This window comes from Lycorma delicatula, chromosome 1 (genome assembly GCF_047948215.1).
Source record: "Lycorma delicatula isolate Av1 chromosome 1, ASM4794821v1, whole genome shotgun sequence".
NCBI classification, from domain to species: domain Eukaryota; kingdom Metazoa; phylum Arthropoda; class Insecta; order Hemiptera; family Fulgoridae; genus Lycorma; species Lycorma delicatula.
Window position 1 is genome coordinate 2,175,133 of NC_134455.1, and position 27,965 is coordinate 2,203,097.

General features: G+C 28.9%; 2 protein-coding genes across 3 annotated transcripts in view; both read right to left on the reverse strand.

Annotated features, from left to right (window-relative positions):
- Positions 1-9,593, reverse strand: part of LOC142319355 (uncharacterized) — a 29,476-nt gene extending 19,883 nt beyond the window's left edge. Inside the window, exons 1-3 of one of the 2 annotated variants that reach the window (XM_075356595.1) lie at positions 7,520-7,649; positions 3,849-4,159; positions 517-699 (exon numbers count right to left, since the gene is read on the reverse strand). In XM_075356595.1, the coding sequence (XP_075212710.1) occupies positions 517-699; positions 3,849-4,159; positions 7,520-7,548 (523 nt within the window). In that variant the 5' untranslated portion in view covers positions 7,549-7,649. Of the gene's footprint in view, positions 1-516; positions 700-3,848; positions 4,160-7,519; positions 7,650-9,455 lie in introns of those variants that run through there. The other variant, XM_075356680.1, reaches the window with a different exon arrangement.
- Positions 9,594-11,930: 2,337 nt separating this feature from the next.
- LOC142318558 (stromal interaction molecule homolog) overlaps positions 11,931-27,965 on the reverse strand; it is a 71,897-nt gene continuing 55,862 nt past the window's right edge. The window contains exons 8-12 of the mRNA XM_075355112.1: positions 26,677-26,844; positions 25,672-25,772; positions 20,650-20,813; positions 17,299-17,361; positions 11,931-12,057 (exon numbers count right to left, since the gene is read on the reverse strand). Of these exons, the coding sequence (XP_075211227.1) occupies positions 12,050-12,057; positions 17,299-17,361; positions 20,650-20,813; positions 25,672-25,772; positions 26,677-26,844 (504 nt within the window). The 3' untranslated portion in view covers positions 11,931-12,049. The remainder of the gene's footprint in view (positions 12,058-17,298; positions 17,362-20,649; positions 20,814-25,671; positions 25,773-26,676; positions 26,845-27,965) is intronic.

The following is a 27,965-nucleotide window of genomic DNA, read 5'->3' on the forward strand; positions in this document are numbered from 1 at the left end:
GTACTTCTTTTGGGCCTATCTGGTAAGTGTCCTTTCAATATATTTCTAGTTTCCAAAAACTGTTCATACCACTTACATATGGCTTTATCATTTGGACAATTACTATAATAGATTTGCATATAATTTCTTTGTACAAGTCACTGGTTTTGTTTCTGAGAAATCAGTATACTACTACTGTGCTTTCTTTTATAGTGATGCCATGGTACTGAAGCCTGGGCTCATAACAGTTTGGTCTATGTAACAGTAGACTATATGTAACACAGCTGCTATCTGATGGAGAATGTGTAAACTAAAACTTAATAGTTATCATTACAAGATATACATAAAACACTACTGAGAGCTAAAAAATAAAAATTATATTTGTTCTTGAAACCCATTCTTTTTCAGACAACTGGTATTGTCATGCAATTTGAATCGCTGTGTATAATACATCATTTTGAAAACAAATATGACAATATGTGAGTCAATGAGTCCTTATACAATTCAGAATAAATTTCAAAATAATATAATGCTTACCTTCAGTTATGTTACTTTGATCATCATAGAAACTACATGGATAATCTGAAAGTGGTATAAATCCTCCAAGAGTACCACTCCATTTAAAAAATTTAATTGATGAAGAATTTTGCTCATGGGCTAGTAACAGAGTATCATCACGATATGTGTCAAGTTTAATCGGCACCCATTTATCAATTAGACCTTATGAAATTAAAATAATACAATTAATTAAACTTTGATAAAACGTAGCTAATTTATTTTCATGTAGATGCATATATAATATAAGAAATGAAGTCAAAAAAAAAAATTTAAGATAAACATTCATAGAAATATAAACATTTTATAAGCAGTAGGATCAATATATCTGAAGTTGTGTACGTGATAATTTGATGAAGATTTGGTTAAAGTTTTTCTGAGTTACACTTAATTTAACGTTGACAACAGATAACATAACCTCAATTGGAGTATTTTTTCAGTTGCATGGTACTGAAGGATAAAAATTGATTTTCCTTACATACTGAGGTATGAAGATTATGAAAATTCCATTTATATATAAAATTTTTTGGCTCAAAAATTTCCAAAACTACTAGTTAAATTTCATTGAAATTTAGATTTTCTGTAACATTTTATCTAAGTTGTGGACATCACAATTTGACATGGATTGGTTTAGTGGTTCTTGAATTCCATTCAATTGTTCCAAAACATTTGAAAATTTTGTTGCTGGAAAATCTCCAAAATTATTAAATTAATTTCATTGAAATTTAGTTATGTTGTAGTAGTTTATCTGAAGTTATGCATGTGAGAATTTGATGAAGATTGGTTGAGTCGTTCTTCACTTGTGCTCAATTTAATTTGACAACAGACAACATAACTTAAATGGAGTTATCTGAATGTATTTTTCATACACGTTTATGCAGTGAGTTTATAGTGGTGAACGAGTTTAAACTTAATGCTTGTGTGTAGGGTTTATTCGTTACTTTTATTATGTCATCAAATTTGATTATAATTTAATCTTCTTATAAACAGAAAATATATTTTAATAAAAAATAAATACACCTCTTTTAGCTTCCTCATTTATGTTTTGTATATTTTTTGTGCAAAAATTTATACAATAATTATATAAAATAAAATAACAAGAAGTGGTCTTACGCAAAACTGTGCAAGAATTTTTTTTCAACCAAGAAAGCAAAAAAAAAGACATTTTTTTTGTTTAAACCATTTGTTTTTTAAACCATTTTACGTTTTATGCAAAATCATATATCTTTCATTATCCTCTGATGTATTCTAAGGATGATTTTACAGTATACAATGTGTTCAATATTTTTGTGGATTTACCGTCACATCCTGTGATAGTAACCTGTCAAACTAACCACAGTGACACAAATTACCTAATCAGTGATTAGGATAAGACATGGGCTCCTCATATAATAAGTAATAACTATGCAATTAACTTGAAAGGATGGCTAAAAGGCACATGAAAGGCTTTACCGCTAGGTATCCCTATGGTTTGGTTGAAAAGACACTTAAATGATTGTTATTTTTGTTTAACTAACGTGTTTGGAATTTCAAAGAAATCTTAACACACTTTACTATATACTTCATCGTCATTGGCACTCAGACCTATACCTCACAATGAATCCAATCCAAGTTCCTGAAAACTTGTTTCACAAAAACAGTGATGAAGAAACAAGAACAGTGACACAGTGGAAGAAGATAATCAAGATTCAAACTTTGAATTACAATCCAGTGAGCCACATCTTACATCACAAGAAGAGCTAAATGACTTCGTAAGATTTAAAATTATCAAAAAATCTAACTGAACTTTTAGCCTCAAGATTACATGATTGGAATTTACCTAAATATATATATATATATAAATATATATAAAAATATTGGGCTATCAAAGCTGATTGAAAAGTTTAAAAAAAAAATTCATACAGAGCTATGGGATGTAATATGCCACAAAGAGTCCATTTTCTGCATTCAAATCTGGATTTCTTCCAGCCAAACCTTAGGGCAGTAAGTGATGAACATGAAAATATAGTGTAAACATTTACACAAAAATATTTCAGTGTCGGAAAACTGTTACAAAGACAAATGTTATTATGTTAACTGATTCCTGTTGAATTCAAAATGTACCTGAAGTTACCCACAAAAGGAGGGCATCTGCTATAAGAAGTTTTAATGTAAGTATATGACATTCCACAACAGTATTTGTATTAACTGTTATAGATCTTTAATATGCCATTTCTGTTTTACTGTGGGTTACAGATCTGTAAATAGAATAGTCTATTTACAAATCTGTAACCTACACAAAAAAAAAAACAATGCAAGGAAAGGTATCACACTTAGAGAAACATTAAAAAAAATTATTTTGTATACCAGTGTTATTAATATATGATACAATCATTTACTAGAAAATGAAACTCACAATTTTCTTGAAAGTAATCATTTTTTAAAAACTGGCATCCTTTAACACAGAAGCTGCTACATCAAAATATATATCCAGATATAGGTGAGACAATCAAACAAGTAGGTACCCCAAAAATTCAATTAAACATGTTAGTTAAGAACAAGGTCACACTGCAGAAATATCAACATGATGTTCATAATTTATGTAATATAGATTACAAATGATATTTGTTTACAGTGACTGACAGAATGAAGGCTAGAAAAATATCCTTTATAAGATTACATTTAGTCATGAAACTGCTTTTTTATCTAAGTTATAAGATGAATCATCCTAACATTAAGATAATGGATACAGACAATCCAGATGGTACAGTGGAATATCTTTGAGATTCACCAAACATAAATGTTTCTGGGTCTTATAAGTTCTTTTAAAATTGATATCTTTTTTAATCCAGCCCACTATAACTGCGATTAGTTACTTTGGACGTGGTTTGAGAGAATTTAACTTGAGGGATAATGAATTATTGCAATAATTGTTTTAATTAATACACAGTATTAATAATTGTTTTATATGAAAATACACAGGGAGTAATGAAACAATAGCCTGACCATCATAATTGCCTAATTCATTACTATAATCGTTACTATCATAGACATGGCAGACAGGATTTGAGATGAAATAGCTAATAAGTGAAATGTCTTCCACATTTAAGGAAACCAAATTAAACATTCATAAAGAGCTGCATATTAAACATGAAAATACACTTGCACTCAATCCTGCATTAAAAAAGTCAGTAAATTCTTTACTTTCTTAATAATTAAATGTTACGTTGGTAGAAATTAATTTACAAATGGTTTCTTCAATACTGTAGTACACAGTAATGAACAATGTACTTCAGTTGTGCAAATACATATACAAAAGAATTTAATTTACTTACCTAATTCACCTTTTAAATCATGAATAAGGGTACCATCTGGTTTTATTTTAAAAACAGCTGATTTTTCCCCAGTTACAGCTAAATAATTCTGATGAGCAGTAACAAATGTTGTTATATTTTTTACTCCAACATAAGAAAAATTACTGTATGGTTTAAAATGGTTAATTACTTCATTATTTAATGAAATTTCTGTTCGATATGCAAGAATAGTATTCAATTCATTTTGAGCTACGAATAAATACATTAAATCTCCTATGTAACTTAGAGCTAAAGACCAACTTGGACAAAGTAATGGTAAGTTTTGTGATAATCTGGAAAAAATTAAACTGAGTTTTTAGTAAATATTTATCACTAATTAATCACTATTTGATAAAATATTTATATAATTCTTTGCTAAATACAGCTAGCTATCCAATGTTACATAGTCTCTAAATAACAGCAGCTGGTAGCACAGTAATCATAATACCAGACACCCAGAAAATAACATTATAAGTCAGATTTGATTGAGTCAGATTGAGATCTTTATACACAACAATTGAGAAATTCCTGTTCTTTTCTAGAAAAATCCTCTTGTAACTCATATCCATGTTACAAAATATTCTTGTGAAATATTAGTGAAATTGAGTAAAGTATTTCATTTTGCATTTCAACTGGATTTTTCTTAAAACAGTCATTTTAGACTTACAACACTATTTTACTGGGTGTGTGATATACAAAACAATCTTTAGGCTTGTATACACATGGATAATACAGTGTATATAAATTAAGTTCCTCTTTTTTCCTATTATTGTTCATTTAGAGAATCTTGACCAATGGCATATCTATTTCAGACATAAATACCTTTTTAACATAATCTAAAATTTCATCTGCCATCTTCTTTCTGCCATATTGGATTCAACTTAACTTTTTAAAGGTTATTGTGGTAATTTATCTGTTTTTTATCATTCTATGTAAAATTTGATGAAAAGATGAATGGCAAAAGCTATGCACTGATATCTCTATCCATTTTCAAGAAATTAGCTATTAAAGAACATACTGACTTCTTTGGACAACCAAAAATAGAACACATTTTAAACCTAAAATAGAACAATATTCAAAAACAATTAGAATTGTGAAAATTTGTTGATTCATTTTACATTTATTGATTTTCTCTTAAAATCCTTCGTACTATTGATCAGCAAATACCTATAAACAAAATCATCAACATTCATTTAATACCTGATATTTTAAATATCATTTTAGACTATTTCAAACAATACTGTTATTTATAATAGAAGTTACAATTTGAATTAAGAATTTAATTGTTTATTTTGTTTTGTTAAGAAAGTGATACAATTACTATGTTACAATTAAAAGTAATACTGAAACATGTAGTGCTGCTTATAACGTTTTTTCTGCTTTATAAGTTAACTGCTTTATACGTTTTTCTTTAGTACCTCTTTTCATTTTTGCCTATTATTCAGTTTTTTCAGCAGTAGGTGCTGAAAAATGATTCTCTACTGGATTCTCAGGATTACTGATTCAGTGATTCTCTACTGGAATCTATGTCACAGTGGTAGTATAAATTTTTGAAAAAATTTAACAATATTTATTTTTTTTAGTAGGCAGTATAAATTATCACAAAACAAAATGACACTTCAACAGTCTTCTTTCTGATCATCCTGTTTCAATTAGCTACCTTAGAAAGTTAGTAGCTAGTGGAAGTGTTAACAAAAACAAGAAAATATGTCAATTTCCTCTAGTTTATTACAAAAAAAATTATACTCTGTGTTTTTTTGGACAATAATGAACAGTCTACTAGTTGTATTGGCAGTAAGTATGAAATAGATCATATATCTTAACAGACCTTTAAAAAAAATAATAAATTCTATCCTTACAAAATGCAGCTACGTCAAAAACTCAATAAAGATAGTTCTCATCACCAAATTCAATTTTGTAAGGAAATGGGCAATATTTTAACAAATAATTCAATACATTTTCTATAATAATTGGTTTTTTAATAGACACAATTGTAGGAACTGGGATACCAATTACTTGAAACACTTATTACTTTGAAGTAACATCCAGTACCATTTGGGTTGCCATTCTAGACAACTGGACCTTTACTCATTGATAGCAATCTTACAGAAGCTATGTAACTGCAATGTTAGGAAAGGAAATCACATCAGTAAGTAGAAACATTATAACTGAATTCTGGGAAAAATTACTGCAAGGTAAACTGTTTTCTAGAAAAATGGTGTATTACCCCAGTTCAACAGAGAAGTATGCAAATTAATTCTTAAATACTGAATTTCCAGAAAAATGGATAGGTTGAAGAGGATCAGTAGACAGGCCATCATGTTCTTCAGATCTTATACTGGAATTTCTCTTGCAGGGATGTGTGAAGTCCACCATTTACAAAACTCCTGAAGCAGATATTGAAGACCTGAAGAACAAGCTAGCTGATGTGAGTCAATCCCTTATCTTTGAAATGCTTTCAAATGTAAAGATAGCATTTCATGATAGAATACAAGGTGCGATTGGAAAGTTTTAAGGCAGCTGCTGCTACTACTCAATAGGAGGATTATTGATTTTGCAAAATGGGTGAATAAACTGAATGAGTTTTGGTCAAATTTTGTTTAAAAACCAGGAAATCAACTTTGAAGACTTATGAACTCTTAAAAATAGATTTGGAATAAATGTTTGAGCTGATCAAACGTATTTATCTGGTTAACAGATTCAGAGATGGTTACGAATCAAAATATTGTGAAAGTTCACGATTTAGTGTGCTCTGACTGTAGACTTACAATTAGAAAGGTGGTTGATGAACTGAATTTAAGTTTTTACGCAGTTCAGTCAATTTTAACTGATGGTTTGAACATGTGTTGTGTGTCAGCAAAATTTATTCTGAAATTGTTGTCAGACCAGCAGAAACAACACCCACTTGAAATGTCCCAATAACTGATTAATTGGGCTGAAACTGACCCATATTTGTAAAATAGATTAACTACAGGCAAACCATGGGTTTAGGGATATGACCCACAAACAAAGGCACAATCATCATAGTGGAAGGGTCCAAGTTCGTCACAACCAAAAAAAGCACAACAAAGTTGGTTGAAGGTGAAGACAATGTTGGTAGTTTTCTTCAAATCTATGAGTAAATGCATCACAAATTCGCCCCTAGGGAGCAGACAGTTAACCAGGATTATTATCTTATTAGTGTAACCAGGAATATTAGTGTCTTTCAGTGTTAGTGCGAAAATATGCAAAAGAAAAGGCCTGCACTCTGACAAGAGAAGAATTGGGTCCTCCACCATGACAATTTTGGTTCATTGTACGTTTGGACCCAAAAAAACCAGAATAGCTAAAAAAAGCTGAATGGCTGAAACAAATTGAAATAGCTAAAAAAACAACATACTAAAGAACACATTGCAGATTAAATATGTTATTTTATCTAAGGGGTTTTCTAACCGTTTAAAGATGCAAGATATCAACAACAATTTTTAATAATTATTATGCCTGAAATATTTTGTTAAAATTTCAGACAAACTTATCTATATTAAAAAATTCAATGTTTGGACTAATTAAACAATCAAAACAACAACAAAAAAATTGCAGTTTATCCAGCACTTAATTATTAACTATTCAGATTTTAAACATATTGTAGGCAGAGAGGTACATTATCTACTTACGCAAAATATGGTTTTCTTCTGGTAAACATATTTTGATTCACATTTTCAAATGTAATATCATAAATATCAATTGAATTATCTTGATCATTTATAATTATAAGCTTAAAATTAAATCCAACTTAAATCACAGTTAAATAACTTATAGATTTATAATAAGGCCAGGTCCATAACTGCTCCTATTTTAGGCAAAAATAATATTCCACATAACTTATTAAGTTATGTAGATTATATGCACATTGAATTGTGTTACATAATATATAATATACAATACAATTACACAGTAAAATGTATATAAACAAACCTTGCATATGCCAGAAATTTTTCTAATTACTGTACCTGATTTTTTTTCTTATTAGAGTACATAAATGTTAACCTCTGTAAGTGGAAGACTTACAGAGGTTCACCACACATAAGTTATTATTTAAGACCGTATTAAAATAGATACCAAAGCGTATGAAAAACTGATTTAATTAACTGACTTAATTTTCAGTACATTTTATTTACCCTATTTTCCGTGATAGAATATAGTGAACAAAAAATACCTCTGTTTTTGTTAAGTTATTCATAAATTTGGTTATAATTTGCTATTGTGTCTGTAAATTACCTTAATGATTGCTAAAAATGAATTGTTACCAGGTAAGTGATAACATAACATACATAGGTACTACGCAACTCAGAAACCTATCTAAATTGAAAGTCAGACCTAGCCCATATGCATTTATGAATTTTGCAAATTTTATGTTATAAATAACATTTTACACACGTGATAAAAGTATACCTGGCTTTCATTTTTGGAGTCTATAATTGAAATTATTAGAAAATATTCTTTGAAACAATGGTTGTTTCCTTTGTTTTTCTTCCCTACACCATTTTATATTTTATAAAGAAAATTTATACCTTAAGACCTGATACAGAAATCATTATAATATCTGATGTCTATGTTTACACTTTCTCTAATAAATAAAGAATTACAATACAAACACATTGACAAATTTCATAATGGCAATCATATCATTTTTTTATCTTTTACATCCTCATTCATAATCATTAGTTTTATTAGCTAAAATTTCATGTTTAAACATCTTATAATCAATCAACAAATAAACGTTATTGCAGAAAATTGAAGATAATTTCCAACTGAATTTCATCTCCATCACTAATAAAAAAATATTAAACTGAAATAATTATGAAAATGTAGATTTTCATTGTTATTATTTTTTAAATTGATAATTAGTTAAATTGTTTTGCTACCGGTTTTCCTTTACTTGAATCTCACTTTTTGAAAAAAATGTAAGTTTTTTTGCATACTGAAATTGAAGACATGAATCTTATGGTTGGGCTGGCAGCAGACTGCAATCAAGTTGAAGAAGCATCTATATGCAGAATATTTTCCTAATCACCAATTGCAAAATGAGATTTTTTACTTCTCATGAAAGGTTAAGAGAAACTAGAAAATTTTCTTATAGAGCTCATGATCAAGAAATACCTTAAAGCACAAAAAAGCTATAAAATTGGAAGAAAAATATCAGAACACATTGAGGAAATCTAGAGGAGAGTACAAAAAAGGTTATGTTACGTGACAAAGTTTACAACTGTTTGGAGAATTTTGTAAAGCAAACTGCTGTATCTGAGTAACGTATAAAGCTTAGATCAAGGCAGTAAACTAAGATTGCATTTAAATTACCAAATATTATATTAACAACAAAAATTTACTTTTTGTTACTTTTCAAACTCTAAAGATCGATTCGTATTGTCAAGGTTTTCATTCTGACCATGTTCGGGTAAATAAAGATAATTTTACTATTTTAACCTTAAATAAGTTGATCTAAAATTCTTTGAGTTACACATTTTCATGCAAAAAATGCCTAATTTTACAGTAATTTACCGCTTAGCAGCATCAGATAAACAAATTAATAACAAAAACAAATAACTTTACCAGCATCTCACTGTGAAACCTGTACCATGAAAGATTGGTTATTGGTGTATTTAATGCAACTACACAAAGTATTTCTGTTGTTTTTGAGGTAACATTCCACCATTCAAACATTGATGCAGATATTGGTTTTGAAGGAACATCTGAAACATACAAAAAACTACCGGTAAACATTTATAAAATTAATAATAGAAACGTTAACAATATTTTTATACAAACAAACAAAAACTGTTCTGGTACATTAACACATCAGAAGAAGGCAATATAGAAATAAGTTTAAATTACTAAAAAACAAATAAATTTAAGAAAGTTCATAAGTACCTCTTTCAGTCTGTGTCAATTTCAATTTTTTATCATGTGGTATCTGCTGCAAACCAGTAATACTAATCAACTTATTTTCAGCAAGACCTAACAAATATATATAATTAAATCTTGATAATGAGTACCAATGAAATACACCATCACCATAATTGAATACTATCTCTTTTACTGATGAAACACGCAAAGCTAAAAAAGAAAAGAACATTAAATTTATTAATCTATTCTAAACAAAAGTATTAAAAAATAGACTTTTTTTTAACTACCTAAATTTAAATTGATAACATACTGATCAAATACAAAAAGTCAGTACTGATAAGTAAAGATGATTGCTCAGTTGGCAGTAGCAGTTCAATTTTTTTTTAAATTAGTAAAAGTGAGTAGTTGTTGATTAAAAAAAGATGGTTGGTTGGATACATTATTTGAAAGTTGGTCAGATGTAATAAAACAGTGATATATGAGTACAAGATGTATAAAATACAAAGCTATGATTCTCTATTCTGCCCAAGTATAACAAAATAACTCTTAGTATAACTTAATGATCTTGACAACTACGTAGATCCACAAGTCAAGCTACTAAAGGTAGTTCAACAATGGCTACTGTATTCCCAGTGTGGACTCAGTAACAGGTAGTTGCTTTAATTGGAAAAATAGATAGCAAAAATTGAAATTCATCATCAATATCATTGGCATGATATTATAAATTTACTGATGATCAAATTAGTGTGACAATGAACAGAAAACCAGGTATTGTTCCACAAAAGGAGATACCATTAATAAAAGACGATAAAATTTGTATCATTTGTAATCACCATATGACTACCAAATATAAGAAATTTATTTTTTAACCTTTTACAATACAGTACAACTTGAAACATTGTTTACAATCATTAAATCCACCAAAGAATACGCAGCAGAAGAATCTCAAAGCATATGAGACACAAGACATACGAAAAATCTCATAGATGCATTCTTTGCTTAACTCCACCATTTTTATGAATAATTCTTTTAGTAAATAATAATGGAGGTGATACATGATATCATTGCAGTCTTCAGACAAAAGTCCAATCCATGACATCAATCATTCTACATTATCCACATTCTAAATTCTACATATCCACTACTAAAAATTCCATGTTAGAATCTTGTTGATTCTTGAGTTTTGATTCACGTATTTGCTAACTAGACAAACATATTTATGCTGTACTGGAAAACTGGCAAGTTTTTGCTGCACCAAAGACCAAGATGATTCATCACTACAAGGAAGTAACCAATTCATATAATATTTTAGCATCATCACAAAATAATATTGAAGTGCTGTATTTCTTATCCTTCTTTTCCATTTTTTTCAGCTAGGGTCAGAACAAAGAGAGAAGTATGTTGAACAATAATGTAAGGATGAATAATTTTTAAAAGTGTAAAACTGCAGTAAAAATAAATTACAAAGATAACACACATTCAACTTATTTTCTGTTTTCCCTCTAAAGTAGGCATCACATTTGAAATGGCTTAGTCATTTTTAATTAAACCCACAGAGTTATTTAATTTTTTCCACAACTCAAACTTAGGCTATGTAGTTTTTTTTTTAATATTCCAAGGCAGCTCTCTTAATCAAAAATGATTGTTCGACATCTTTTTGCACAAATGTAATTTTAGTGAATAATAATATCGATTAATTCTGCTTAAAAATTTGAGCAATCTTTCACATTTAGAATTTATTTTATTTCAGCATTCAATGTTCTGAAATTTAAAGAGTGTGAAAACAAGATTTAATGCCAACAACTAGTCACATTTTAATAATCACTTTTTGCATAAATACCATTAAATAATAATGGTAGTGCTGTTTCAATGAATAGTATTGACATGCATTAATGGCTAACTAATGGTAATATTTTAAAACTTAAAAATAAAACCATGATATTTTGTTTATCTAAACTGCACGACATATCACATACATTTTTCTTATTTTTACTAATAATAAAGTAGATAAAAAACTTATTCTTTTTTTTTTCTTACTCAATACTTTCAATTACATTTGCAATCATTATCTATAATATAACTATAAAATAGGTAACAAACAGTAACAAAACAGTAAAGGTAACAAATTATTGTTTTTAATATTACCTTCTCTATTACCAGTTCCAGTGTTAAACACATAATCATGATAAACTTTTTTATCAGCTTCATCATTCAATACTTCTGTAAGTATGCTGTCATCATTCAATACTTCTGTAAGTATGCTGTCAAGTCCATTACGTACATCAATTAGCATCATATTTTCACTTTCCTACAAATATTATTTATAAAATTATTAAGTAAAATATAATAGCAGAAATTAACTTCTTAATAATAGTAACAGAATTAATAGCAAATAAAACTGAAAAGAAATAATGCCTAAAAAATACATTTCACAGAAATTCTAATGACACAGAATTTCAATAATTTAACTAAAAATTACAGGATGTCACAATTTAGGAATTAAAAAAATGTTAAAGACTGAACTGGTAAAACAAAACTAATCCCAGTTAATTAACACTTAAATAAATTAACTAACAAATAACTGAAAATAAAAAATTAGATACAAAATATTTATATTCACATTATATATTTTATTATTAGCTGCTAAAGATCACAATATAGTCTGCATCTGTTTTAATTAGTATAAACAAAAGTAAGCTTTAGAAGCAGAGAAGGGTACCCATAGTACCTCCCTATCCTGTTAGACCGAGTAACTACAAAAATAATATTAAAAAAATTGATTACATAAAAAATAAATCAAGATTTTCAATAAAATAAGTATTTTGTGCAATTAAACTAGTATTTTGTGCATAACTAAAATATTAAATAAGTCAAAATAAATCAATGTAAAAAAATTACAGAGAAAAATAACATCTTTCTTACTCCAAATTTTGATCATCGGCATATTTAATTGTCTTTATTTTTTCTACCCCTACTGTCACATAATCATCCTCATCCACATCTTCCAAAACTTCTTCGGTTAGTTGAGCTCCATAAATGTTAAAAAGGATTGGTGATATGCAGTATCCCTGCCTAATTCCTCTTCCCATTTTTAGTGCTTCCGTTTCTTCATCTATTCAAATCTGTTCCTTTGTCCTACATATAATTCATTTTTTTTGTGATGTCAGAGGGGGGATTTTTTTTGACGTCAGTGGGGGGAGGGTCAAAGGTCAAGGCTGTCCCAGACTCCCCATTTCTATATACTAATGGTTTTTCTGTACTGAAAAAAGATTTACCGCCTTTGGAAGATTTGATACAACTGATAACTGATAACAAAAATGAATTTTGCTACAAACTTGAGCATTGCTCTAAGAATTTTACTAACTCTTGCAATAAGTGTTGCAACCGGGGAACGTAGTTTTCCAAACTAAAAATAAACAAGAACTATTTGCGAACATCACAAATAAGATTGTCAGACCTCGCTATATTAGGAATTAAATATGAACTCAATAACAGTTAAGATGTTTCTGAATTAACTAGAGAATTCTCTGAACGAAAAGTTTGTAAACAAATTTCTCTCACACTCCTGTTAACTGTTTTTTTAAAATTAAGTATTTTAAGTGAAAAGTTATTATAAGTATTTGTGTCAATTACCGAGTTGTTTTTGGACGTTCGCTAAAAAATGTAAAAAAGCCTGTATTCCTTTTTCTTTTAGAAAGCTTACATTGTAGTTACAGAGGGGCGCAATTTTTTTACTTTTGCACAGAGTGGTTTAAAGGCTAAATCCGACCCTGATATCAATACTCACATTTTAAACCTCAATGGGTATTCACTAAGTTTTTAAACTTTTAAAAAATTCAAAAAATGATGTTTTGTTGCCATGGATTACAGGAATGGAATGGGAAAAATTTTTTATAGTCATTTAAAGGACCACTGATGTAAAAAATATTCATGTAAAAATATCCCATTAACTCCTTTTGTGAAGCAAGAAATAGCTAAAAAAGAAAAAAATTGGACAATTTGTTATCTTGATAAAAAAGACTTCAACTTTAATACGAAAAATTTCTTGTTAATATGATCAATTTAAAGTTTTTAAACTTTATTTTGGCCAAAATACCCCACAACCATTTTTTCCAAATTTTGCAAAAATTTAATATAATAAATTCTTCTAAAGACGACATCTTCCTACAAGTTTGAAGAAAATTGGTTTAGAGATTTCATAATTATTAAACTTCAAATAAGCCAACATACAAACATGTATTAAAATTCACTTATAAAAACAGTCATATTGGGCTCAGGGATAACATCAAAGAATTGTTTTGTAATTCATATAAAGTAAGGATTTTGTTTTTGGTGAAAATTTATTTTTTTTATAAAATGTCCCCTTGAGGCACAGTTTAAAAAAAAGTGATTTTTTGATAATTTTTTGAAATCAATTACTATACTTTCCCTTTAATAGCTAAATTAGCTGTATTAGCCAGGAAAACTGTATACACAAAAAAGCTGCAGTATAAAAAATGAATAAATACATTAGATATTTTTATAGTGAGAAAATAAAATAATGCATTATATATTTAACATGATTAACTAGATTAACTAGAATCCACACATAAACAAGAAAAAGTCCAATATCAAATGAAAGCAAATTACCTACATTTCCACACAAATGTAAACAAGCTCATGCAGACTGGTAAGCTAAAAATAATAACTGGCGTAATGGACCAACACAAAATTCTCATCATGGGTCTGCAGGAAATAAGAAACACTGACCAGAATGCCATGAAATCTCAAGGAAATAGACTCTACAAAGGTGGTGTATAAATGGGAAAAGAGTGATGAAAAATATCCCACAATTTGGAACAGGCTTTTTAGTCAGCCTCAAAATAATAAACTCTATACAAGAATTCAAGTTATAATCCCCAAGAATCTCAACACTCACCCTAAAAGCATTTAATAAAATCTACACTATAATAAACACCCGTGCACCCACTAACAATAAAATTAACTCTCCACATGACCATAGAAACAAAAAAAATTCTGGGATCTACTCAACCTGACTATAAATAACACCCCCAAAAACAATGTTAAATAAGACTTAAATGCTCAACTGGGCAAAGAAAGAAAATAGCGTGACATCATCAGAAAATGGTCCGCCCAAAAGAAAACAAACAAAAATGGATGACTCATCAATCTCTGCAGAAACCACAACCTAATCTTGAATCCATATATTTCAAGAGGAAACCTGAAAAACTCAAAACCTGAAAACACCCTGACTACACTAAAGGAGAATGGCAACTAGACCATGTCTTCATGGTCAAACACCATCACAAAGAGATCTACAAGGTAAAAGTTTTCCAAGGAGTAGACACAGGCTCAGATTACTATGTAGTCAAAATTAAAATTAAATTTACTCCCCAAAGAAAGCAACAAAACTAAACCCCTAAAAATACAAAAAAAATGGATCCTGATCCATTTAATTAAAAATTGCTTTGATAGCTAGTATGTTTTCCTTCCTTCATAGCTCTCTATCTTTAAAATATTCTATCCTGATTCATCACGTCATGAGGGAATGTACGTCATGGTTTAAAGTAAATTCCTGTTTTAACTTATTATCAACTTTTCTAGTCTGTGACTAATTTTAATGAAATAGAATGTTTTATTCTAGTATGCAACGCCGATAAGTACATGATATTAGACAGTGACAGTGATACGTAAACAATCAAATCCAAGGGAAAATAATATATTCAGCAGAAATTCTAACAAATTGATATATAAATATCTTGTGGAACCTTGTCCTTCAACCCAAACAGTTCTGAAGAGGGACTTAAAACTTCTGTTCTTAGAAGCTCCAATATTACTGGGAACAATCCGCATGAGATTATAATCATCGGATACAATATGGGAAGATTATGCTTGGTCAGTACACCGAGTAGCTCCAGTTTTTTGAAATGATTAAGAGCAATAAAGTGATCTATTTTCATATAAAATACATTCACGGACCGCCAGTTCTTTTTACAGCTAAAAATATATCCTTAAGACCACAATGTAGAGAAGCATAATTAGTGCACAGGCAGTGGCTACTGTGCTATAAAACAATATTTGGCCTACTGTAAAAACTGAAGATGGCCTGAACGACTTCATCTTTATGCATGACTTAATGTTCCACCACAATTTGTACCAACCATCTGTGCTCGTCTCAAAAAGCAGTTTGCAGATTATTGGCTCGATCAGGCTGTAATCAATATGAATGGCCCACACAGAGCCCTGATCATATGATTTAGAAATTTTTTTTAAAGAAGTGAATGAGGAGATTTATTGCACCAAAAGTTAACTCTTTGATCTACCAGAGAGTGAATACAGCGGGTTGTGGTCGATATATCACAGCAGTTCATGATGAATCAGCGGTAGAAATTCCCAAATGTTTATAACGACTTGTAAGAAATACAGATTCCTACTTTAACACGATAGCCAATTTCTTACTTTGTTAGCTACAAATTTTCATTTGTTACACAAAAATTGAATAATAAGTTGAATAAATTGTAAAGCTACTAATAATTTAAAATAGGAAGTTGCTTTACAACTGCTTTATAATCTATTGTCTCAGATGCACCTACAAACTACTTAATAAATTATTTAATTTATACTTAAGATATAAAAAGGGAAAACATAAATAAAATTAGGATAAAAATAAATTTTCTAAAGATCATAAATGAGAAAATACTACTGGAGATGTAATAGGAAAATTCTAAGCCAATGATTATTTTAATTTGTTGCTACATATATTTTTTGTTAAATAAAGATAAATCTAATGATTAAGGCAATAATAGCATTATATTTTATTCTATATTTTAAAATAACTTTACATCTTAATATCACCAACAGACAGGAGACAAAATATAAATATTTAAATAATTAAAATATCAATTAAATAATTTAAATAATCAAGGGTAAAGAAAACGCTCATGTTATCTGTTTTTGTTTTTTGATCCATTAAATTTATTTGCAGCAATGTACTACATAAGCAAGAAAACTTTAAACACGAGGCAGAATATATATGTATAATCTAGGCTCGCTATATGGCATAACAAAACTAATTTAAACAAGGAAACTAAGTTAAACTTGAACTGTTTAAAAGAATTATTTTATTTAAAATAACCAGCATTACTTAAGTTTCACGATCAGTAAAATACGTATATTAACAAGTCATCTTGACATATGTATCAAGATGAATTGATTGTTATAAATTAAAACATAAGTACTCTTGATTAACCTAAAATTTTGTCATTTCAATAACTCAGAAGCGAGTAAAAAAATCAATAAATTAATGCGATACAACTCAATCAATATATTAATGCATTACATATAACTGTTATACATAAAATCAAAACCACTCAGTACTACACTCTTCTGGATTAAATAATAATTCAATAAACTTATAAAAAATTAAAATAAAACTAATAACAATTTTGATGACACATTAAGATTTTGTAAACAGATAAATAAAATTAACAATCAGAATTATATTCATCATCAGTAGCAGTTGAAGACGTAAGTAACAAAGATCGCTTACCTGTTGATGGCGAGCATGAACTCGCATCGTCATCTAAATCATCTTGACTGCTACTCATACGACCTGCGATATAAAATGAATAAATTAAACAGCTGACTGCATGTAATATAATAAGACAAGTAAAAAAATTCAGCAACCGGAACAATATAACATCTTTATATAATTTTAAATATTTAAGCGTAAAGAAAGAACAGTAGTCTCAATTGTTCATTATGACATGAATTACTAGTATTACATCAATTTGTATTTTAGAAGCGAATAAGCAGCTCTGCTTCACTTGTAGATAATTAAGCTGCTGCCTTAACAGCTGCAATCCCTCTCCGCTGGATAACACTAAGGTTACAGTCGCTATATTTCAAAGAAACTAAAAATAATATTTTTCAAATGAATAAAAATTTTACCTTATCTACTTTGATGAGAAATCACTTTATAAATATTGATGATGAATGTTTAACAGTAAAAAAAAAATGCACATCCAGTTATTGAATAACAATTTAACATACCTCGACAGGTGCATTTATAAACAGAAGAAAATGCAAGTTTTGGATGAGGTGGATAACCAGAATACATTCCAAAGATTAAAATAAATAAAAAACAGAGGTCACAAAATGGCTTGTTTTGCAATTATGACAGAAAAAACATTTTAAAAAAATTAAGGTGATACTGCAATTCTATGAGTGAAAATAATAGAATGAAATTAAATGTAATTTAAGTTTAAAAATAATTTATAATAATAATTCCTTAACAACATTGTTTGATGTATTTTAAACTTTTTGAAAAGTTTCAGTAATATTTCAAATTTTTTTTTTGTGGCTGTTGATGTAAAAACATTAATTTCACAAAATGCTTACTCATACCTTGTATTTCTATCTATAATAATTATGTCGTAATCTCAACTGTTTATAATTTTTATACAATTTCATATTAAAAAGAACGCTTCAAAAGAATATTTGAACATTTTTAATTAATATTTGTGAAATTTTTAATATGGTGTTTCAATTTTTTAAATTACTATTTTCAGTAGCATTAAAAATATTTTAAAAAAGTAACAAGTATAAATTAATTTTATTCGTGTCATCATTCACTACAATAGTTTAATGCTGTTCTTCACTTCTTATGTTATCTATTATATGTTATCTTTTAGAGTCTACACAATTATTACATCCACCATACCGGTTAAATATTTTCTAAATTTCAATGTTTATCTTCCTCTCACAGTTTTAACCGTTTATCCATTTCAAAATTAACTAAAATGTGACATCTTAATATATGACTTACTGATCTAGTTTGTAACTTAATAAACTTCTGTCATGAATTTCTTTCTATTCTATTCGTCTTCAGATATGTTTGTAGTAAAAATAGTTTATGACAGTCTATTTAATATCGTGAAAAAATACAGTTTTGTCAGAAGTATATGAACAAGTTCAGTTTATAAAACTGCCGGTTTGCTACATGGAATTGCCAGCTATTACTATGAGAAAGCAAAGCAGTTTTATTTCACATAAGAATTATACTGTTAATTAATGTATTGATTACTATTCCGATAACGATTCTAAGAATGTAATATATTATCTGACAAAATATTACTCGCTAATGCAATCTCTTATCAAATAAATAAAATCTATTTAATTTTCATTTAATATAATCTAACCTAGTTTTGTTTCTCTTGACGGTTAAATCTGTAAATCATGTAACTACTTTTTAACATGCTATAACTTGGTCTAAATTTTTTTTTTTAATTCTACATATTTAAAAGGAACTAATTTTTTAGATTTAAAATACAACTTATTTTTAGTGATTGTATAAAAATACATTAAATATAAATGGAAAGATCATCTGAATAGTATTTTCTTGTTTAATAATATGCAGGTGTGTAGGACATTCAATAAAACAAATAACCTGTTACCATGCGATCATTGAAACATGGAGAAAGATGTTTTGAAATAAGAATATTACTATATAGAAAATGTTTTTGTCGATTTCATGGTTTCATATCAAAATTTATTTTTTAAAAATCACAAATAAAAAACACTTAGTGGATTCTTTTTAATGGTATCTTTAAACAACGTGGTAAAAAAAATAAGTTCTTTATAAAAGTTCAGTAAAATTTTGCAAATATATTTTACTAAAAGAATCTACACTCATATTTTTCGCATGAATTATCTATTGTTAAAAGAACTGTGCACTGATATGCAATATTTTTTATTACTAAAAAATGAATACAGGAGATCAAAGTTTATAATTAATCTGTATTTATTGTTTTTTTGCAATAAGAATTGTTACTATTTTTTAATTATTTATTAATATTTACGTCAAAACTTAATGTCTGTTTTATATCAAATCATTTTAAAACTTAAATATACTTTAAATGGTAAAAACTGTCTAAATTTATCTAGCCAGAATAAATAAATTTACAAGACAAATCAATGAATTATACAATCATTACAGAACTATATAAACAGCATGGTAGTAATTAGCAGCAGAGACAGAAGATGTCTTGTGTTGGTGTTGCTAACATGGAGAATTTATTTAATACTGGTACAACACTGAATCCAGCAAGTGATTATTCGTTTACTTGTAAGCCATTGTAAATACAATTTCTATTATAATTAATGAAATATTAGATATGCTATGAATTAAAATGAAAATTCTTTGATTTATCATTTCATTATATTAGAAAGTAAAAAGTGTAAATACATCTATGATCTGCTTTTGATGGTCGTTTCAGCTTTTTATGCCAAAAGAATAATTCCTTCTTAAGTCTTTATCAGTTTTGTTTACTCCAAAGAATTTAACTCTCAATCATCATTGTTTACAATACTTATCGACAGCACTGTCTCTTACATATTCCTACTCTTGTAAAGTTTTTTGATCATTTATATTGTCGCTGCCAAGTAACAGGGAGCTTGGAGTAGCAACAATTACTACCTGACGTATGTTGTTTATGCTAATAAGAGATGACTAATCTTGGTGTGTCAATGTTTCAGAGAACAATAATATAATGGTCTTATAACACTTCCTGTGATGTGTATTAAACATGCAATATTAAAAAAATTGTCCATTTAATTTATTTTTATTAATTGTTTTCTTATTAATAATCGAGGAACTTTTAATCCACCTGATGATAAAACAAATTAAAATATAAAGAAGGAAATCTGATGATTAACTGGCGATAGTCACAGATATTGACGATTGATTTTATTAACATTATGACATGCATCGGGCTCAGAATACTAATGATTACTACATAAAAGGAAGAAAACATTAAATTATAACAAGAATTCAATTAAATTAGTTAAATGATTACGTATACATATACTAATGGACAAAATAAAACAAAAATATGCATACCTCTAAGGCCAATGCCTCTTCCATTGGCTGCATTGCGATATAAAACAGTTTCCAAAACAGCTAAACCACTATTGTTAATTATATTAAAACCACACATCATTTCTATTTGCTTCCACCTATGTACACGTTCTGCCAGCTCCTGTGTTACTTCATTTAATGATGTCCTGTAATAAAAAAAAATAAATAAAAAAAAATTACTGTAAATGTAAGCACAGAAATTTTTTACACTGAACTTTAATAAGATAAATCTATTACTACAGTAACAATTATAAAAGTGGTTAGAAAAAATGTTTTTCATATCATTATCTTGTTAACGGATTTTAGAAATTTCTAGGATATTATAAAAATGGTTAAACGTAAGGCTGAAATATAAGGAAAACCTACTCAACAGAATTTTTTAAATTAAACACAAATATCTTTCTTAATGAAATAAAATTTTTTTTCTTGATATTAAATATACCAAAGATGAGATACAGTTATACATCAAAATACAAAAACAAACAAACATTTTTACACATTTTTACGTTATTTTGAGGTAAGTTGTAGGCCATTCGTTCTCAAAGTGGATGATAATGGCCCCTTATGAGTGCTGGAGGCCTTCAGGGGTGAAGGGGAGGCAGTAGAAGGCAAACAGAAAATTGGGGACATTCAGGCGGTCTAGGAAAACAATAGCTGATAACAAAGGCAAAAATTATGTTTTCCTGATATTTCGAACTAAAATTAAATACCTACTACACTACACTGTTACAAAAAATTAAAGGGACACCTTTAATTTTATAATAAAAAATGATTATATTCAAACTATTTTAACTTTGCAACCAAGAGGGTGTTAGAGACTAATAAAAAAAAAAAAATTAAAGCTTGAATACTCTACTTTTTGACAGTATATTTCAGATTTCAAAAATCATCAAATTAAAAAAAAAATCAGTGCAAAGAAAAGTTCTAAAAATTTGACAGCTTTTTTTCAATCTTTTCATCGAGCACATAGGGTAAACAAATTTGTTTCAGTAAACTGCATTAAAATCATTTAAAAGCTTATGCATTAATTTCTTTTTTCCCCATGTCTCTATGATACAACTGTAATTTTTTTAAAGCAATTTTAATAAAAATACTTCCAAATATGATTAAATATGTGTTTTAATTGCTCTCATTTAAATTGTATGTTTCAACTCAGAAATAGGATGTGCCATGTTTAAAAACAGCAATTGCAATTATTATTTTTAAGATGGTAAGTTTAACTATTTTGGGGCACTAGACATTTTTGATTCTCAATGTGGTTGGTGGGTGAAAAAGTTTGAGAATCAATGTTGTAGACTGTAGAGGAGGACCCAAAAAATAAACTAGAAATATTTATTTAAATTTTTTTATGTAAGATAACACCTTGAAAAAATGCATCCTCTTCAAAATACTGTCCACTATTTGATAATCGATGATATGCACTAAAGTTTTTTCATTGTTTGAAACATTCTTTACATTCTTTTTAACTAATGCTGTTTAAGTGTCTCCAGAGATTTTTTTTCTTAACCTCTTCTATATCCTGAAAATGCTTTCCCTTTAGGTTTGTCTTCATTCTTGGGAATAAGAAGAAGTTGCAGGGGGCTAGGTTAGGCAAGTAGTGGAGTAAGAAACAGTTGGCATGCTATTTTTGTCAAAAACTGGTTGACTTTCAATGCTGTGTGGGCAGGTGTGGCCATGAACCAGGCAGTCCCCCGACTGCCATAATTCAGGTCATTTTTTTCTCAATGTCTCACACTTTGCTTCAGTCCTTGCAGATAGTAATGTTAGTTCACTATGTAGCCCTGAGGAAAAACCTCAACGTGATGACCTCTGATATCAAAAAACAAACCATCATATACCTCACATTTGATTTCACTTGCTGCACTCTTTTTGGTCTTGGTAATAAAGCTATGTTCCACCGGCTGGACTGCTATTTTGTATCAGGGTCATAACACCAAGATTTATCCCGTGTTATGACTTTTGACAAAAAAATCTGGTTCAGTTTGCGTCTGTTCTTTCAATTCCTGGCACGCTCAGACAGTTTTCCCTCTGGTCATTGGAAAGCAGTCATGGAAACAACTTTGCCATGACACATCTCAGGTTCAAATCTTCAGTTAGGATTCTTTGGCATGAGCTCCAAGAAATTCCAGTTATCTCCTCTGATTCATCAACTGTTCTGCAACAATCAAACATGACGGTATCGCATACTTTTTAAACATTTTTGTCCATTCTGGATGTTGAGGGGTGATCCAAACAGGTTTCATCTTCAAGTAACATTTGGCCACTTCTGAACCCAGGTAAACCACTCATAAAATTTTGTCTAGCTCAGAGCTTCCTTTCAATAAATAAGCTTCTCAAAGCACTGAAGCCATTTCTCCTGCTGTTTCCTTTAATAGGAAACAGAATTTGATGTTTACATGTTGTTCCTTAGTTTGCCCTTGTGAAATTGCCGAGAGCCTCGGGAAGTGCTTAAGAAAATGATCATTCTGTCTGTTATGACAGTTTCTCATGAACGCTACCTGGCCAACTCAGCAGGAAGAGTGCCTAGTAAACGTACCTAACATGAGAGGACAGCAATGCCAACCCAATTGCCTACAGAAAATAATTCTCAGTTTTTTTTTTGTACCCCCTTATACAACTACTTTCTAAGTAAATGTTTCTAAATATAGCAAAGTATAAAAAATTATGTTTTTAATAGATGTAGTAAAAGATTGAATGAAACAAATAATACTATATATCTTCTTTATGCAACTAAAAAAAAATAATGGATAGTGTGTAAAAATCTGGATGAATTTGATCGCTGTAGTATTACTTTATTTATTTTCCTCTGGAAGAATACAAGCCTAAGCTCAATTACAAACGATCCAACTCTGCTTTTTGTTATAGTTGTTCTCAACTTAACAAGCAACCCATGCCAGACTTATTAAGAAAAGTGAGTAGTGAAGCGATTTCCCATAGCATTCTAACCAAGCTTAATATACTGTAAAATATCAGTACACCAAGCCGAATGAAATGCAGGTCATACTCAGCCCTAGGAGTGTCACCTTTACTTTGTTTATTACAGGGATTGAATGTATAATGAGATGTGCTCAGAGAATACAACTCACGACTAGCACATCTCTTATACGCTTAACAGCAACAAAGATTGAGACAGATAGTACTAATCAAAAAATTTAATCCCTTTCGATCAAAGGACAATAAATAACCTCCACTTGTTATGAGAGATTATTTATTATTTAGAAACAAAAGTGTTTACTTTATATTTAATAATAAAAGTAAAGGTTAGACGGATAGTAAATGTAAATTTAAAAACCTAATAAAGCGCTAAAGTGGACTTACAGTTCACGTTATATCTAACAAGTATATCAAGTCTCATCATTATTTTTATAACTGCGAGGATGTACCTGTTTGCTATCAACTACTGCTGACATGTTTTAGTTTGAATACAGATGGTCCTGATGCCACAGACAACTACCCGTGCAAATTCAACCAGTAGTAAGAGTTGACTTAACTGATAGTAGAAGTTGATGTAAAAAGAACTGATTTTAATCAAATTTTATGTTATACGTAAATTTGATTTGATTTGGGCACGAGTCCAGGTTACCGCTGAGCTCCTAAATTGAGCAGATGGCAAACAAAGGATTAACTAAAAAATATTAATTTCTATAAATTAATATTATTTAATAAAATGAATCTTTTATTGATAAAATTAAGAATAATTTGAGTACTTTTGGCCATAACATTATCTTCAGGGGTTAAAAAAATAATTTAAAACATATTTATACAGTAACTTTCAAACTTTGAGGTCTGTCTTGATCCAAATATTAAACATAAAACATAAAATATAAACAAAGTTATCAATTTTTATCTAATAAGTATACTTCTATAAAATAAAATTCTCGTTAGATGATGAAAGAAATAAAAAAAAAAGAAAACTTTACTGGGTTATTGATAAAATAACTCTCCCGAGAACCTAATTTCTATTTATTATGTAAATTTTTTAAACAATAGTAAAATTTATTTACTTAATAAATCATTTTCTACAACCAATTTTTCATATCTTTTTCTAAATTTCGTAAAGCTAAGAAATAAATAATTCTTAGGTTAAAAACATATTCATTATTTGAAATGCCCAAAATTATAAAAATTATGTTTTTTACACTGGTAAAAAAAAAAAAAAATAATTAATCAAGTTACATTTAAGCTTAATATTTAAAAACTATTTAACATTTAATACAAATCCTTTTGTTTTATAGAGGGATATTTATTTCTTACGATTTTATGTGGCATTTTTATTTTATAATTTTTACATTAAAAATACCATCATCAGATAAGCCTTTCAGAAATTACTATGTAAATACTTAGATATACATATAAAGAATACAACAGCATGTTAACTTTTTAAGCATTCAATAACATATGATGATATAATTGATATAATAACTATATCAAAAGATACTTCTTAATATAATTTCTTTTTATGTTCACTTTTTACCTCAAATTTAATACATATAATCGAAAAAATATATATAATGCACTCTGTTTAGCGGAGATGGTATAAAAAGTGCATAGCTTCAAGATAGAAAGGAGTACACAATTTGTCCCCAGACTTTCTTATAACTGTGATGCATTTAAAGCACCTTACGCAGAAGACTGTAATGATGTTCAATATACAACCAGCGATTGTGGTACAGTATCATTTGTAGGGCCAAATGATATCACCTCCATTTTGGTGAGCTGGGCATGCTGATATGAAATAGTATATTTGGCTCAGTGAAGACAATGGGAAACCACTTATCTCCTCGATTTTCTGTAAAACTCTGTCCAGGATACTTGCTATTCTTGAAGATAACTATATCATTTTCAGAAGCAACTTACAACCTAGAACCGACATGTAACAACTACAGGAGTGACTTACTGACTCTACAACTGATACTGGTCGAGGAACTTAATGTACACTGTACACCTATTAGTATATATATATATATATATACTCATGATGATAAAAAATCAAACTGATCTCACCTAGCTTCCACTATACTCCTGTCAACATCATCTATTGCTTTTCCGTGCGTCGAAACAAATGCACCAACAAGGCTAGATCTTTTCTTCCTAAGTTTCTCACACTACAAAACCAAACAACAAATGAAAGGTAAAACAATTTTCTTCTTCCTCTATATATATACACACACACATATAATAATAATAACTGTAATATATAAGTAATAATTGATGACCATTTATTACCTATAAATTAATTCAATACTTTTCAACAAATACATTTATTACCTATAAATTAATTCAATACTTTTCAACAAATACTATATGGGATACAGAGATGTGTAACTTGAATTTCTACTCAGCATGAATAAATATCCATCGTAAGACTAAAAAAGTTCTTCAGGAATACAGTAGTTACCTTACTGTTGTTAATTATATTGTTACTGTTAATTCTTTGGTATGACGCATTATAATTACTTCTAAGAGGTTATGATACACCACGAAATTGTGAATTTTGATCTCAATTTTTTATACAATGTGTCACATTAATGTAATATTTTTTTAATAATTTAAAGATATAATAACCACTTAATCGGATATGTGCAGTGGAGAGAAAAATGTTTAAAATTTACTTTACATAATATCTTTAATAAATATAAATTAATTTAGACAATTACACTTCATTGAAAAGAAGAAAAACCACAAACTTCAATTTATTATAATACAGTTTTTAATGGAAGCAGTGAACACACAAAAACATGCAACAAGATATACCTAATGAATAGATATAATTCAAATCGCGTACACTTTTCAACTGCATTCTTATTACATGTTACCAAAAAAAAAAACCCACCAATAATATCAGCTGACACCAGTGCAACAATATCAGCACCAGTTACTGAGAATGATCAGAAAGAAAAGTGAAAACAACCTGAAGTTTGTTAAATACATTTTACTACAAAATTTTTATCGGTTTGACATTACAAAAATTTTAATTTCAAATATATATTAAACAAAAATATAACTTACAGCTTCTCTTGCCTGTTGTAATTGTTTTTCAGCACTTAATTTCTTTTTAATGTAAGCTTTATTTTCAATTTCATGAGTTAGTTGAAGCCACTGTTGTAAACCGACAGGCGGTGACCAACACCTATCTTCTAATTCACCTTCAGCTCGCTGAAGTTCTGATCTTAACATCTATCAACAAATTGAACAAGAAAAACCAAAATAAAACCTATACATTCTCATAATTCATAATTCATAATTCATAATTCATTTTGTAATTACTCATTCACTTACATCAATAAACTGTTGTGAATTTACAATGGTTTCATGCCACATGTGAGTCTATTCATTACATAATACATTGATCTAATTTATTGAAATAGACTTGTAATACTTTTTAATTTGATTATTACAATTTTATATAGGCACGATTTCTTCATTTTCATTATCATTTAATGTAATGAATGTAATTACTTACACTCATTTATTTCTCAACATTAAAAATTTTTATTAAATTGCGATTAGATTTAAATTAAAAAACCATCTCATCAAAGCAAAAGTCCATAGATAGTTAGGTGATACAAAAGAATGAAAAGTTTTGAAAAATGCAACAGAACAATTTATTGATAAAATCCTAACCTTACGATTAAAAACACACACATACGTGCAATCACCAAATTATCAAAATACCTAATATCAGTTTTTGAAAATTACATCAGGCAGATGTTCTCCTCTGCATATGTGCTTTGCCGATCTGCTGTTGAGGTTCCCCATTGCTTGCTGCAACATTTCAGGTGAGATACCACGAATTTCATCTTGAATTGCTTGTTTTAATTCACCTAGTGTCTTTGGCTGACTCTTAGAGATCATACTCTTAAGGTAACTCCACAAGAAAAACTCAAAAAGTGACAAATCTGTTGATCTTGGGGACCAGGGAATGTCATTGAATCTTGAGATGACATTGTTACCAGACAATTCTCACAGCTGCCATCGATTGCCTTGCAGTGTGCGACGTCACACCATCCTGTTGAAATCAGACTTTGTTGTGCTGATGCGGAAATTCTTCAATGCAGCTATAAAAAAAGATTGCAGCATGTGAACATTCCGATCTGAAGTGACACTCACCGTGATCTGCTCCTCATTTTCAAAATATGAAACTGCACACCATACTGTTGCTGCATACCTTGCTGCTTGTAAAGGGCATTCATTAACTTTCACAGGGTTGCTGTCTGCCCAGTAAGGATAGTTTTGCTTGTTCACGTAACCTGTGAGATGGAAATATGCCTCATCTGACATCCACAGCTTTTGAAGGA